The sequence below is a fragment of the Colossoma macropomum genome, unplaced genomic scaffold, assembly GCF_904425465.1.
Source record: "Colossoma macropomum unplaced genomic scaffold, Colossoma_macropomum, whole genome shotgun sequence".
Lineage (NCBI taxonomy): Eukaryota > Metazoa > Chordata > Actinopteri > Characiformes > Serrasalmidae > Colossoma > Colossoma macropomum.
The window spans coordinates 25,786,342-25,800,745 of NW_023494784.1; the positions used below are offsets into that span (position 1 = coordinate 25,786,342).

General features: G+C 39.0%; 1 protein-coding gene across 1 annotated transcript in view; it reads left to right on the forward strand.

The window, feature by feature from the left end:
* LOC118805087 (diacylglycerol kinase beta) overlaps window positions 1-14,404 on the forward strand; it is a 123,466-nt gene that overhangs the window by 33,170 nt on the left and 75,892 nt on the right. Inside the window, exons 3-8 of the mRNA XM_036565700.1 lie at window positions 1,844-1,920; window positions 5,141-5,161; window positions 5,761-5,914; window positions 9,164-9,418; window positions 11,042-11,194; window positions 13,126-13,175. Coding sequence (XP_036421593.1) covers window positions 1,844-1,920; window positions 5,141-5,161; window positions 5,761-5,914; window positions 9,164-9,418; window positions 11,042-11,194; window positions 13,126-13,175 — 710 coding nt within the window. The remainder of the gene's footprint in view (window positions 1-1,843; window positions 1,921-5,140; window positions 5,162-5,760; window positions 5,915-9,163; window positions 9,419-11,041; window positions 11,195-13,125; window positions 13,176-14,404) is intronic.

Consider the following 14,404-nt stretch of genomic DNA (forward strand, 5'->3'; position numbering starts at 1 on the left):
TGCTCATGCTAACAGACTTGAGTGTCATTTACGTAATTGCTCTGTGTAGTCTGACAGCTTCCTGCATGCAGTGCCCTCAGTAGCACAAACAAAAAGAAGGTCTTAAAATGTTAATAATCAGTCTGATAATTAGTCCCTTACACACATGCAATGTTATTGAACATGCCGTCCCAGTAATGCTACAGGATATACGTTACGTCGTGTATAGGAGCTGTCAGCATTCTCCTCCAAGCGTGTGAAGCTGCTCTAGGACATTGCATGAGCTGCAGTTCCATGACACGTTACGCATACTCTGCCTGATTGGTTAGTGCTGTGTGGTAGAAGCAATGCAAATGACAGAGGGTGGGAATTACAATTGACAATAACATTGAAAAGAACAAAATAGTAAAAAATGAATATAATTACATTAAATCAATGTATGAAATACTATAAATAAATAATATGCATATTACATAGATGGTTAAAAATACAGGATCATTTACAGGTTGGACATTAGTCTACACGTGGCCGGTGCTGTCCAGTCCCGTGGCCGGTGCTGTCCTGAAATCAAATTTCATTTTTCTTATACAGATAATCAGTAAAGTACAGAACTCTAAACTGATATATTATTATTATTATTATTATTATTATTACCATCATTATTATTATTATTATTATTATTATTATTATTATATACATCATAAATACATCAGTGTAGTTATATATTGTATGTTTCATCAATTTTGCATATATTAAAGTTTTGCAGAGATTATAAACCTTCTGGAGTTTTATTGATATGAAAACTTGGACGGGTTATTATCAAAACGTGAATTCTGGCTATTGTGATATTTAAAGCTAAGAATTTTCATCAAGCCAGCTTAACTAAGCTAAAGTACAGCATGTGATTCATTCAAACTGACTGAAATATTTAAAATCAGGGTTTCCCAAACGAGTCATGAGGGCCCCCTGCCAGTTTCAGTTTCACTGCAGTTTATCAGTGTTTTTGATCATGAGACGAGTTGCGTGCTGAGTGTGGGTCAGCTTGAGCCTGCAGAGACATCGCCGGTGAAACAAGATTATGAGAGAAAACTGCACCTTCATGCTGAATGGGGAACCTAGCTACTTTTTCACCACGGTGAAAGATAGCATGTTAGCTAGCACGCTCCAATTCTTTGGTTTTCAAAACAAAGGTGTTTTGATAGTAACATACTTAATCTGGGTCTTTATGAATATGCTGCAGTTTCTCAGAAATGTTAATATTTGGCTGATAAACTTGACATTTGACATTCAGTTTATTTACAGTTTAGCCACAATGATGAATATTGAATATTTCATGTCAAAGCAGCAGAATGCTTTATAAAATGTACTTGATGACTGATCACATGGGCAAAGGAGAAATAAAGAGAAATTTCCTTTAATTGAAATGACTCTTTCAGTTGTAATGATGGATTTTATATCTAGTGATTTTATGTTTAGAAAGAGCTGCTATTAGTTACTTCCTTAATCAGATGCCTCATTAAAAATGAATAAATTAAAAATGTTCTATTGTATGTGTAAGGTACATATAATGTCATAATGCAGAGTTTTCTATTTTAAGTTAAATTATATTAACCTATATAAGAACTGATGTATTTTGTCCCATATATCCACAGAATATGTACTGTTATTTAACAGAATTAAAAGTGTGACTCTACGAAAAAAAATTTGCCAGTGCACTTTTGTACAGTGTTTTACAGTGTGGAGATCCCTGAGAACAGGGTTGGGAAATGCTTCTTTTATTTAGTATGTTTTTTTATTCACATACTGATTTTCATCTTTCTTTCATATCATATTTTATCTCACACCATCTTTCTGTCATACACAGATTCATCTAAGAAGCTGAAAGATGTTTTGGAGGAGTTTCATGGAAATGGTGTGCTCTCTAAGTACAACCCTGAGCAGGTACGTTCCCTCAGCAGGGGGAAAAGCTATGAGCTCGCTTGATTAAATGCATTGTAAAAGGACTATAGCCTTTGGCTCTGACATGGCAGAACACCAATATAGCCTTCTCAGACCCCTGGTCATTATAGGAAATGCTTAGTCATCCACCGCCATGAGGCTGAGGTGCCTTGTCCCCCACTGCTCCCCTTTCAGGAAGGCCTGGCACTGACACACCACCAAAACCATGCATCATGTTACCTTGAAAACAGAGACAGACAGAGACTTTTATAATTTGCATTATGGAGTGTCACCATTATATTTCTATGCTTTCTTCTAACTTGACATAAATAACAAGCTCGTCTGGGTTAGGCGCCGCTGGTTGTGACCCAGAGCCTTGACCAGATCGATATGGAATCAGTACTGGTGCAGTCAGCGGGTCTGCAGCCAGCGCCGACTTGACTGGTGTGGCCACTGCCCGCTCTTCATTGTCAGACAGTGCACTTGTGAGCACCTGTAAATCATACAGAGCCCAGAAATGGCTCTAAATGTTGGTGACATGCCATCAGTGCCAGGATGCTGCCCTCCTGCCGGTGAGAGGGCTCTATATCTCAATGATGTATGAGCCACGACTGACTTAATGCTGCTGGGTTGTAAATATTAGGTGCAGGGCTTCTTAACACTGCTGCTGCCATGACAAGGTACCAGACATGGCACTAATTTAGTAAAAGGAAGATCTACTCCATGATGAAGAGCCTTCATATCTTTAGAATGAAGGCTTTTAATATGTTACATAATATATTATACATCAAGTAAGAGGCTTTGGCATTAGTAAAAGCCCTTGAAATATATTGTTGTTTGTATTTTTGTGGCAATTTACCACATTATATTACATTGCGGTATATGATTATTATTTACCACATACTACCAGTGATCATTAGTTTAGAGCTTGGAATTATATAAAGCCATTCCCTGATTTTAATAATATAAAGGCGTTCTCTGGTTAAGGTTATGTAAATGGTCCGTTGAATGGTCCAGTGTTATTTTAATGAACACATTGTTACTTTAATGGAAAAAAGCCCCACTCAAAGTGTTTTGCACTTGTGAATGTCAGACAGGAAGTTGCCGTTGTTGCCATCATCATTTTACTGCCTTTCACTCTAACAAATGAACTTACTCACAGTGAAAGACAGATCTGACTCAGCTGCACAATACACCACTTTTAGTTGTTATCACAGCGTTCACAGTGACAATATGATTGTTGTAAAAAGGTTGCCAGGACTGCATTCATTTTAGTAGTACACTTGACACAGTTTCTGCTCAGTGATGTGAATATGTGACCATTATGACCGGTCTATGTGTGCTGTGGCAATGTAGACGTGGATGTGGTCTGAATAATGCATAGTGGCTTTTGTGAAAATATTGCAGTGTCTACTGTTGTATTTCAGTATAAATAGCAATAGCATCACAATAGGACATTTGGTTTGTGCAGCCTTGCTTAGTATACATTACATTACTATACTACTCTACTACTATATTAAAGTATCTTATACACAGTACTATGCAAAAGTCAGAGAACACCAATTTGTTTATTCAGTTTCCTTTCAAAACAACCATTACTTCATTTTTCAGTGTCAGAAAGAAGCAGGAAACATATATTTAACAGAACATTACACAAAAGCTTATACACTATGTATAATATCAAGTCTATCAGTATTTAATTTGTTCACTCTTCACTTTTGTACACTACACTATTTTAACTTTTCCATCCATTCAGTCTTAAAACCTACAGCTGTGTTCTCCCAACAAAAGCTGTTTCTGACATTATGTTATGCTCCAAAGAGATACGGAAGGCCACCTCACACTGGACGTGTCGCGTAGCGTCACATAGCAGAGTGCCGCTGTAGAGTGCATGCAGTGAGAGTGCCGATACACATCAAGTTCAGGTTCATTTTTACATTCTACTCACATAAATGTAATGAAATAAAACTTTCAACATAATTTATCATGCTTGGCATCATTTTACTCCTGCTTTATAAGCTTGCTGTTTTTGAGCAGAAAGATATTGGGTGATAAAAGACTAGGATGGTAATGTTAGCTGAGGCAACAGACCGTTTTCAGACCGAACAGACAGCCTTTGTCTGTTCATCTAAAAGACTGGCTGCCATTCTCTGTAAATTTCAAGCCACATGTAATCTGCTGTGGCTTTCTGTGGTCTCCATAATGGCTTTAATTTAATGTAATAGTTTAACTCAGCATTATGGGTCTAAGTGGATGTCTGTGGATGTCAAGAAGTCATTACTGAGAAAAGAACATGTGGACTAGAGCAGTGAAAGTGGACATCTGAGATGGACTGGCAAGCCCAGAGCCCAGACCTTAACGTCACTAAATATGTTTGGGATTGATGAAGCATGAACACACTAAGTACTGAAAAGTAATATATTTATTACTTGAGGCTTGTGTGTTAAATACATGTCAAATACATTTCTGCTTTTTTCTGACGATGGAAAAAGAATAACTTGTACCTAATGGCTGTTTTGGCTGGAAATAAAAAGACTTTTGCACTGTACTGTAAACTTTGGCATGTGCATCCATGCATTTTAGCCATGTTCCTTTCATTTGCAGTCTGCCAGCATCACTCACACCCGAAGTCTTTTCCAAGGGAGATCTTAACGTGCAAGTTCTTGTCTTCCCTGTCTGGTTACTCTGCTCCCAGCTCTCTGACCATTGTGTTCATGCCTTGGTGATTGACTTTGTGGCTTTTATAAAGAGGTTTTAACTACAGGGATGATCATGTTCCAGAGAGGTCTGTCACATGGATCAGCATAGGTTCTGCATCTCCAGCCTTCAGCATGACTCAACCTGCAGCTTTTTTATTACTATGTTTTTGTTTCTTTTTTTTTCCCTAATCTGTTATGCAAGTGGAGCAGATCAGCCCCAAAAAAGGCAAAGAATAGCGAGTCAAGGAGGTGCAGAAAATCCATTGGTCTTTCAAACAGCTGAGTGCTTAGCAAATAGGAGAATTTGCTAAGTGTTGTGTTTTGAAGAGTAAGGATGATGAATTTGAAACAATGTATGAAAAACTAAGTACTGGTTTAAGATGCTAGTCATTTGAATGTTCAGTAAAACAGCAGCAGAAACACCAGCTTGACAGCGGTTCACGGAACCCTATGCACCGCCTTTCACTAGAACTTAATTCCCTTTCTGCCTCTACCCTCTCCCCATCCCTCTGAATGCCAAACAGAAGCAAGACGTTCTCAACCAAGTAAGCCAATGCCCTCTGGGTTTGCATGCTCTGTGGTTCAATGTGTCTACATGCCCAAACATAATACACTGGTACCACACTCTCATTCCTGTCTAATCAAAGAGTCACGCACAGGTCATACTGTCTCCTAAAGTTAAAAGGTCAGCCAGTGCTTCTTTTCTGTGTCTGCCATGCATTTGTGTCCTTTTAAATATGTTGGGGATTGCCTAACTGCTTACTTTGTCATTATCTTCTTGTAACCCTATGTGATTTTTTTTTTGTTCAATGATCTGTTTGTCCGATGTTTTATCTGTTTCTTTACATTTCTGAAAGGTTCACCTGTTTTCTTTGTAACCTCTGTAACATTCAATCCTTTTTTGCTGTGTGAGTGAAAAAGGACTGGTGGGAAAGGGCATGCAGGCTGTCCCATAGTGCTGGTCCCAGCTAAATAATGTCAATAACTCTATAACCCCTAACCGCCTCTATAATTTGGTCAGACCAGATCAGATTAGTGAATATTTGGAAAGGTAGCCATTACATATGCATAAAGAAATTTCTGTTTGTCTCTCAGGCCGTTCTGCATCTCCCTCTCTCATCATATCTCTGCCTATCCTTTATAGCCTATCGACTACGAGGGCTTCCAGCTCTTCATGACCACCTATCTAGAGAATGACATCCCAGAGGAACTGTGCCAGCACCTCTTCACCTCATTCAAGAGCAAGACCAGCGGAGGCGGCTCCCCTGATGCCCCCCGCGCCGGAGCCACGCTGCTAGGTAAATAAACTCCTCAAATCACTTCAAGACTCTCCATAATCACCTCAACAAGGATGGAATATAGCAGCTCCAAAAATATCCCAGGGTTTATTTTCACCTTTTAGTGCCTTGATGACCTGTAAAATCAACAACTTACATGTAAATGCTTGAAAACAGATAAAATTGCTGTTGAGTGACAGAGCTCTGATCATCCTTTACCACTCAACTCAAGTTTGTGGACATTGAACGTTTCATAAAATGGATAAAGGATAATGGATTTCTTATGTGAATTAAAAAGGTATGAATGTAATTAAATTATACAGTACTCTGCAAATGTGAGGGACCACTCTTTGTTTATTTAATTTCCAGTCAACAGCCATTAAGTACAAGTAATTTTTTTCAGGGAGATATTTCTGAGGAGATTATATATGAAATAATCCACTTGCGTCAGGAGAGGGTAGGTCAGTGGAAAATATGTGAAAAAATAAGAGTTTCCAAAACTTGTGAGTTCAAAAAATGATTAAAAGATGTAGAGAAAATGGAACTCCTAAAAACTGACATTATGACAAGACCTGGTACACTGTAAAATGTGGTTCATCAGTTCAACCTAAAAAAATACTTAATGTAGTAAAAGCAATTGAACTAGTTTTATTTAGCTGATAAAATTACTTTGATTGAAAGAATTGTTCATTTAGAGTATTTATTTAGGTTGAATAAAATTAGTTAGCTTGAATTTTTTTTAGGTTGAACTGACACTTTTTTACAGTGTGGACCATCAAATCTGCCCCAAAATCACTGAATATGTTTGAGACTATGAATGAGAAGCAGAAAATGCAACCAACTTCTAAGACTGAACTTTGGAGGTGTGGAAAAATCCATACAGATTTCTTCGAAAAACTGAAAACAAATTTCCTGAAAAGAATGGAAGCTGTAATAAAGGCAAAGAGTATACAAGTATTGTATTTAATTGTTGAGACTTTTGTGTATTTATTTTGCTGAATGTAGGTGTTTTCGGCATGTTTTCCTGCTGCTGAAAAATGAATAACTTGTATTTAATAGCTGCTTGAATAGGAAATTAAATAAATGAATTTCGGCCTCTGACTTTTGCGCAGTACTGGATGTTTTACAAGTACGATTTTAGAACAGTCATTTCGTAGATCTGCTTCGGTCCCCTCCTTTTTTATGCATTGCACATGTGAAAAAATGTCAATGTCATTGAAACGTCCTTAAATGCGATCTTTTAAATGAAATGGAAGCCCTGTTTAATTAATACACACCCTTAGTTTGAAACTCTGTGTGTGCACAGGTTGTACAAGGACATGCACACATGCCCACACACAAATACACTCTCTCCATGATTAAAATAATTAAATAGGACGTGTCTGGACACTCCATGCCTCGCAGTGGGGAGGTTTTTGGCCGGTTGCTGTTCTTTAACTTCCATGGGAGTGACTGGCTCTCCGAGTACAGAGGGTGACTGAATAAAATGGGCCAGATGGATGGATCGTGCCCCTTTCTATGCTGAAAGATGTTGCAGGGTTTCAGTCCAAAAGCCCAACTCGTGTGTTAGGGAGGTGGTGGGCTTAGACTTATAGTCCCCTCCCCCACAGCTTTTAGCCATTATGCAGAGATTGCATTATCCTGCTGTACAGAGCTGGTCAGTGGTGCCATCTAGTGGCATAAGCTGTGCGTTTGGTATGTTGGCGTGCCATATCCAGTAGTTATCCAGCTAATGATAACCAAGGTGAATGTTATCTGGGGATCATTACAGTGTACTCTTAGTACAGTCACCACTGGCATGCCTCATAATTAAACATGCTTAGAGTGCTGTACTGATTGCTTAATTATGTGCTAACACTTCATTGTAGTTCATTATAGTTCATGAGGCTGCGACATCAACATAAGCCCTTCATGACAACTGACACAGATCTACATAAACATTTATAAACACTTTTTCCAATAGCCAGCCTTTGTCATAAAAGTTACGTTTGCCATTTTTGATATCAAGTTGATGTAACATCTGTGTCAGGTGAGTGTTTTTTCTGGTCTTAGGTTGTGTTTAGGGTGAAATGACAGACTTTGTAGATCAGTATACACACTGTTTACATGTACGTTTTTTTTTCCCTAAACACGAAGTTGACAATAGACCATTTTATTGATTTTATTTTGGTTGGTACAGTTGCTGTTGTATGACAAATAACGTGAGGCAGGTAGGTGCACTTGTACTGTATTTGAATGCACCTACATCTGTACCAAGATGTTATATCATTATTATTCTTGACTAATTGTGCTAAAATGTCAATTGATTCAAGTTATTTAAATAGGCAACTGATTTAAAATAGAAAGATACTGGAAACGTACTAGTGTGTTTCACATGTTCATTTGTCTGATACCTTGTAAGCTTCGGATAAAAAAAAGGGTAACAAAAATCAGCCGAAAAATCAACAGTGGGCCTGTTTATCTGTAAAGAAATTGAAATAGAAATATTTGCGATTGGTGCATCCCTAGTTTATATTAGTTAGTCGTGATGAGCTTATGTAGGCGTCATGTAGTCTTTTGAAAACTTCCCTACAGTGAAGTGTTACCGGTTATGTCATGAAACTTTTTCCCTTGATATTTCAGGAACACTTACGACTGAAATACAACCACTGTTTTGACATTTCCTCTTTTTCTTTAACTCACACATCCGCCCTCCTTTGTCTTTTCCTATGTCACGCTTTCTTCCTCTCTGACTCAACTGTGTCTTTAGAACCCAAGTCGATTGATGCAGGCATCTCTATACAGACAGAAGTGGCTTGTGCACCTATAACAGGTACCATCATAGTGTGACATCAGCACTAAGAGACATTGCTCAACAGCTGCTCGTCACTCCAAAGACGCCACATGCCTCCACCTGCTGTCGCTTTGTTGCCTTACGTGTTTGGCAGGAGTGTTGAATATTTGTGGGAAATTATTATATTTTTTCTTATAAAATATTGATTTTACATTATTGATCGTGATTGTGCTTACAGTTCATGTTTTTATGTTCCATGCCCTTTGGTACAAGTGTGGTTTTTGTCCATGTGCAGCCATTGCTGTGGTGTAGTGAGAGCGTCAGTGTTCTCCGCTTTCAGCTGTGCGGTTCTACTGTTTCTCTCTCCTTACCTGAAGGATTCTCCCAGCGGTGATATCGCTCACTCCATAAGTGTTTCTCGTGTTGTTTCTCCTCTGTCGCTTCTTGCCTAACACTTTCTCTTCTCTTTCTTTCCTCTTCTGCTCCTGTTCTCGTAGGGATGAATGGAAAGAGTATTCTCAGTGCTATGGGCAGACATACTCCGGAGCACTCTGCAGGGATAACTCCAGGCTCAGGTGCCACCACCTCCCCGTGCTCCTCCCGCTCCTCCTCCCAGCGCTCAGGCACGGGGGGACATACGCCCGGGGCTCCTCATCGCTCGCCCTGCACACAGCCCAAAGCACCAGTGGCCAGCAGCAGCAGCAACGCCCTGGCTCCATCCAAAACCACCAACTCTCCAAGACTCTCCCCAGGTCTGAATTCTGATATTCCAATTTTTTTGGAAATTATAAACTAATCTATAAATTATGTGGTTATGAGAGTGAGGAACTGAAGTGCAGGCTCACAAACAGATTGTAGTTTAAGGAGTTAAAGAAATACCATTCAAAGCAATCTCTATCTGTTGCATCCGTAACATGCTGTTGATTACCACAGGTAATTCATTGCAATTGCACAAAAATGAAAATCTGTTGACTTGAAACAGCCATTTTTTAAGCTATTGGGCAGTTGCCAGTATTGTTGTAGTACTCCAGTCCAGTCTCAGTCTCAAGTCCAGTCTCGGGACCATAAATTAACAGTCTCAGTCTTGTCCTGGTCTAGGGTTAAGGTGAAATTTTTTTTTGAGACTAGCGAGTATAATATCTCTTTCTGAGGTTATTGCAAGTTATTATTCTGTCGTTATTAATAATATCAACAAAACCTTCACATAGAATAAAAAAAATTGCTTACTCTACAATGTACAACATAGAGAAAGCTGTATGATGCCTTTGTCTGAGGTTATTGCAAATTGAATTTTGGAACCAATGAACATTAACAAACAAATAATACCCAGTTAAGCCATCACGGAAAGACCAATTAGATCCTCAACTGGCAGCCAACAGATTTTATTTAAACATGTAGACTCTACCTTCAAACAGAATAAAACAGTCCTTTCTCTGTGTTGTACATTGTAGAGAAAGCACTGTTAATTCTATGTGAAGGTTTTGTTGACATTATTAATGATGACAGAAAAATTCAAACATCCTCTGAAAGCAGATCAGAATGCTGTTATTACTATGTTTTTTCAGTCAGTAATAAAAAATAGATGTATGTTGTTTGGTTTATATTCATTTACGTATGTGGTGAAGTTTTAAAGTAGAAGGGACAGAGGAGAACCCCACCGTCATTTGCTTTCAAAAGTTACTGAATGCAAAGTTGACTATTTAATAATAATTGTTAATATCTTTATGCCACATTGTTTGATATTATTCCATACAAAACATATATCTTAATCTGATCTCCATTTTGTCTTGGTTGTTGCCACTCCTGGTCTCGCTCTCGACATGGATTCTACCACTACAAAGTCTTGCTCTTTACTCAGATTCGACGTGTCCAGGTCTCAGTCTTGACTCAGACTTGCCTCTGGTTTCTGGTGCATACATATGAAACACATATGAGAGAATGCCTTACCAGGGCTGTTAAAGGTTTATCCAAATTTCACTGGAGTACAGTGAAAACTCAATTCCAGTTACTTCCAGCTTTCTCATATTCATATAAAAACTCCACCCACTATGCTGATAACATATTACCGTAAATTCTTCATTTAAAAATATCTGCCTATACTGTTCTACAGTAAAAAGTATTCCTGACAGAATTCAGCAACTGCCCATCGGCCTCTACTATGAGTGTGTTTTAAGTCAACAGATTTTCTGTTCTTCTCTAAGTGCTGGAAAAAGCACTGAAATTATTGTCTATGGTAATCGACTATAAACTATGGATGCAGCAGATGGAGATTAGGGTTTAAAATGCTGGAGTCCTTTAAAAGACTCAAGGAATCCATTTTTGCTACAGTCTCTGGAGATCACTAATGGACATGCAATCAATGTTGTTGCCCTCAGAGCAAAATCGGTCAGAAAAGGGAGTGTCTCTGAGGAGAAGTCCATCCCCTCAGAAGAGTTCTGCACTTTCCTTGCCACAGGTGGTCTTCCTGAAGGACATTGTGTGCTACCTGTCACTGCTGGAGCGAGGGACCCCAGAGGATAAGCTAGAGTGTGAGTTGAGTGCTTTGTGTTTGGTCATGCGTTTCTTGGCTGTGAGATGTTAAGCCATAGTTCTTTCAACAGTGAAAAAGAAAGATTCTAGCCAAGCGCATATTGGGAAGCATATGTTTCTCTCGTAATACAAGGAGCTGCCTTTGGCAAGAATGGCAACAAGATGGCACAGACTTAAATCTGTTTACAGAACAGGCCTTTGGTGTCATTTTCCATTGTTCCACAGTCCACTGTGTTATTACTCTTTGCAGACTTTTTTTTTTTTCAAATTTGCATCATTATAAACATTATATAGCAATGTTTCCAACTTCACAGAGGCAACTGGAATGAGATTATCAGGTGGTTGGAGTGAGACTGTTGAGATATTCCATTTTGCATTTAACCAGTGTTACTCTGCATAAAACTCTAATTTAAACGACAGCTCATCATTGACCACCGTGCAGACCCTTGGTTCTCAAACTGGTCCTCAGGGCTCCCCAGCTACTCTACATTTTTGCTTTAATCCAGCTCCAAACCCACTGGAACCAAACCAATAAGAACACTGAATACCTAGTGCATGTGTGTTGCAACCTCAGATAGAGCAAAAATGTATTTTGAGGCAGATGCTTTCTAACTGTCTCTACTTTTTAGGTTCTAGGTCTTCAAATAGCATTAGGTGTTCATAATTTGAATTTTAAACAAAGTATGGTACAGATTTATATGTGGCTTAGAGAATAACATAGAAGTAAATGAATGAGTAGTGATATTACCTTTCCAGGAAATAGTAAGTAAAGGAACTCCACCCATTACAGTATGAGTGAAGTAATTTGATGGATTACTTTTTTATAAGTAACTACCCCAATGCTGTTTGGGGCAGATGACGAGCAGAACCCAGACAGGGACTTAGCACATATTCAACACTGTGACAGATATATAGTCAATTTCTTCTAAATAGGCTATCAGTCAGATGTCATCATGTAGAAAGAACAGTCAGATGTCATCACATAGAAAGAACATAAAATAGCCACAATGCAAGTTTGTTCAGAGCATGTAGGTTGGTTGGCTTGAGATTTTGTTCCACAGCATGAGAGCTCATGCCAAAACTGTGAGTGTTGGTAACCCTGTTATAAAGGCTTAGACACCCAAACCAAGTGTTAACCGTCAGTCCTCACGTAGCATGCCTTAAGCCTACACTATTTTTGCTATATGTATTTGCATTGACATAGCTGTGTGTGGATGTGTTGTGCTAATACGTTTTTTGAATTTTTGATGCTAAAGGAAAAATCAAATTTACAGCAGTTGATCAGACATGTTTGGTTGTTTGCTTATTTAGTTCTGCATAATTCTAATAAGTAATGGAAAGTTATACCCCACCAATTAGCATCATACAAACCGCATACCTCATCAACTCAAAATATGTTGTGGTACTTGATGCTAATCGGTTGGCCTAAGCTTCATTTGCTTCTTAGCTACAATACCCTTGTAGTTCCATGCAAAACAAAGAAAGCAGCCACATATGTCTTGGCTTAAAATTGTGTACTTTTGGTTTTCTGAGCTTGAGGTATATTTAGTTTTCTGAACTGTCACTTTAACCTGAATGCAGTTCTATAATGAGATTTGTTGCTCTGTATGCTAAGCCTCAGCCAGTGAGAGTGACAGGCAGAATGTGCCAGAACTCTGCTCTCACACATTAACCTCCAGGCTTAGGCCAGCTCCTGACCTCTCATAGCACTGCTAACTTTAAGCCCTGCCTGCTCTGCTGACTTCTTTAGCATGAGCACTTATATTAGCCTCGACCTAATCACTCTTAACTGCCACCGTTGAGGACAACAGTGTAGTTGTGTTTGCAACCCTTTTCTCCACAGGGGACCTGAGGGTGCTAGTGAGGGTGTTACAGGTTTAAAAGATGGGCTCTTTTATCTCTCGCATCTCTTTCATCTCTCGTTCTGCAGTCATGTTCCGGCTGTACGACACAGATGGCAATGGCCTGCTGGACAGCTCAGTAAGTCAGCTATAATTCTTCATCATAGTGTAGGAAGCTGTTGAGCTTTTTGTCAAGCTCTTAAATACAAATCTAGTTCCAAAAAGTTGGTGCAGTAGGCAAATGCAAATAAAAACACAAAGCAGTGATTTTTAAACTGCCTTTTACGGGTATTTACATTAAAACAGCACAAAGAAGAAATATTTAATATTTTAACTTATCAGCTGTATTGCTTTTTGTATGTATATGCTAATTACAAATTTGATGTCTGTAAAATATTCCAAAAAAATTGGCACAGGGGCAGTACAAGACTTGGAAGTTTGTGGAATGATCAAAAACACCTTTCAGCATGATTGAGAGACAGAAGGAGCATTCATAAAAGGCTCAGTTTCTAATTTGTGAAAAACTGTAAGAGTGAAGTGAATAGTCAAGTAATTTAAGAACAGCGTTTCTCAGTGCACAATTCCAAGAAATTTAAAGGTTAAACGCTACCAACTTCTCTGGGCTAAAGCTAATCTGAGATGCACTGATGCAAGGTGAGAACATGTGCTGTGGTCTGACGAATCCACCTTTTAAATTATTGCTGGAAATAATGGGCGTTGTGTTCTCCAAGCCCAGGTGGAAACAGACCATTCAGATTATTACCAGCCTAAAGTTTAAAGTTTTAACTTGCAAGTTTTAACTTGCACATTTGTGAAGGCAACATTAATGTCAAGGGATACAAACGCATTTTGGAAGAACACATTGTGGTGTCCTGCCTCTGGCTGCGCTGCAGTAGGAGTAAGAGAGCCGTGGCCATGCAAAGCTGGCATGCAAAGAGGCAGAGATTGTACGGTTAGACGTGACCTGCCTGCTTCCCAGCCATGTCAGTTAACCCTTGCTGGATGTTTCATAAAAGAGCATTCGCCTTTGCTTCCCACGTCTTCTTTGCTGATGCTACAATATGCTACCATCTAGATAACGTCTTTTATCAGGGACATCCCTTCTTGTTTAAGCAGGACAGTGCCAGCCACATTCTGCACGTGTTACAACAGCGTAGCTTCGTAGTAAGAGAGTAAGAGATGCTAGACTGCTCTGCCTGCACTCCAGACCTGTCTCCCATTGAAAACGTGAGACGCATTATAAAGTACAATATACAACAACAGAGACGCTGAACTGTCGAGCAGCTCAGGTGTTGTCAGGCAAGAATGGGAAAAGTTCCATTTTCACAACTACAACAATTGGCATCCTCAGTTCCCAAACAATTATTA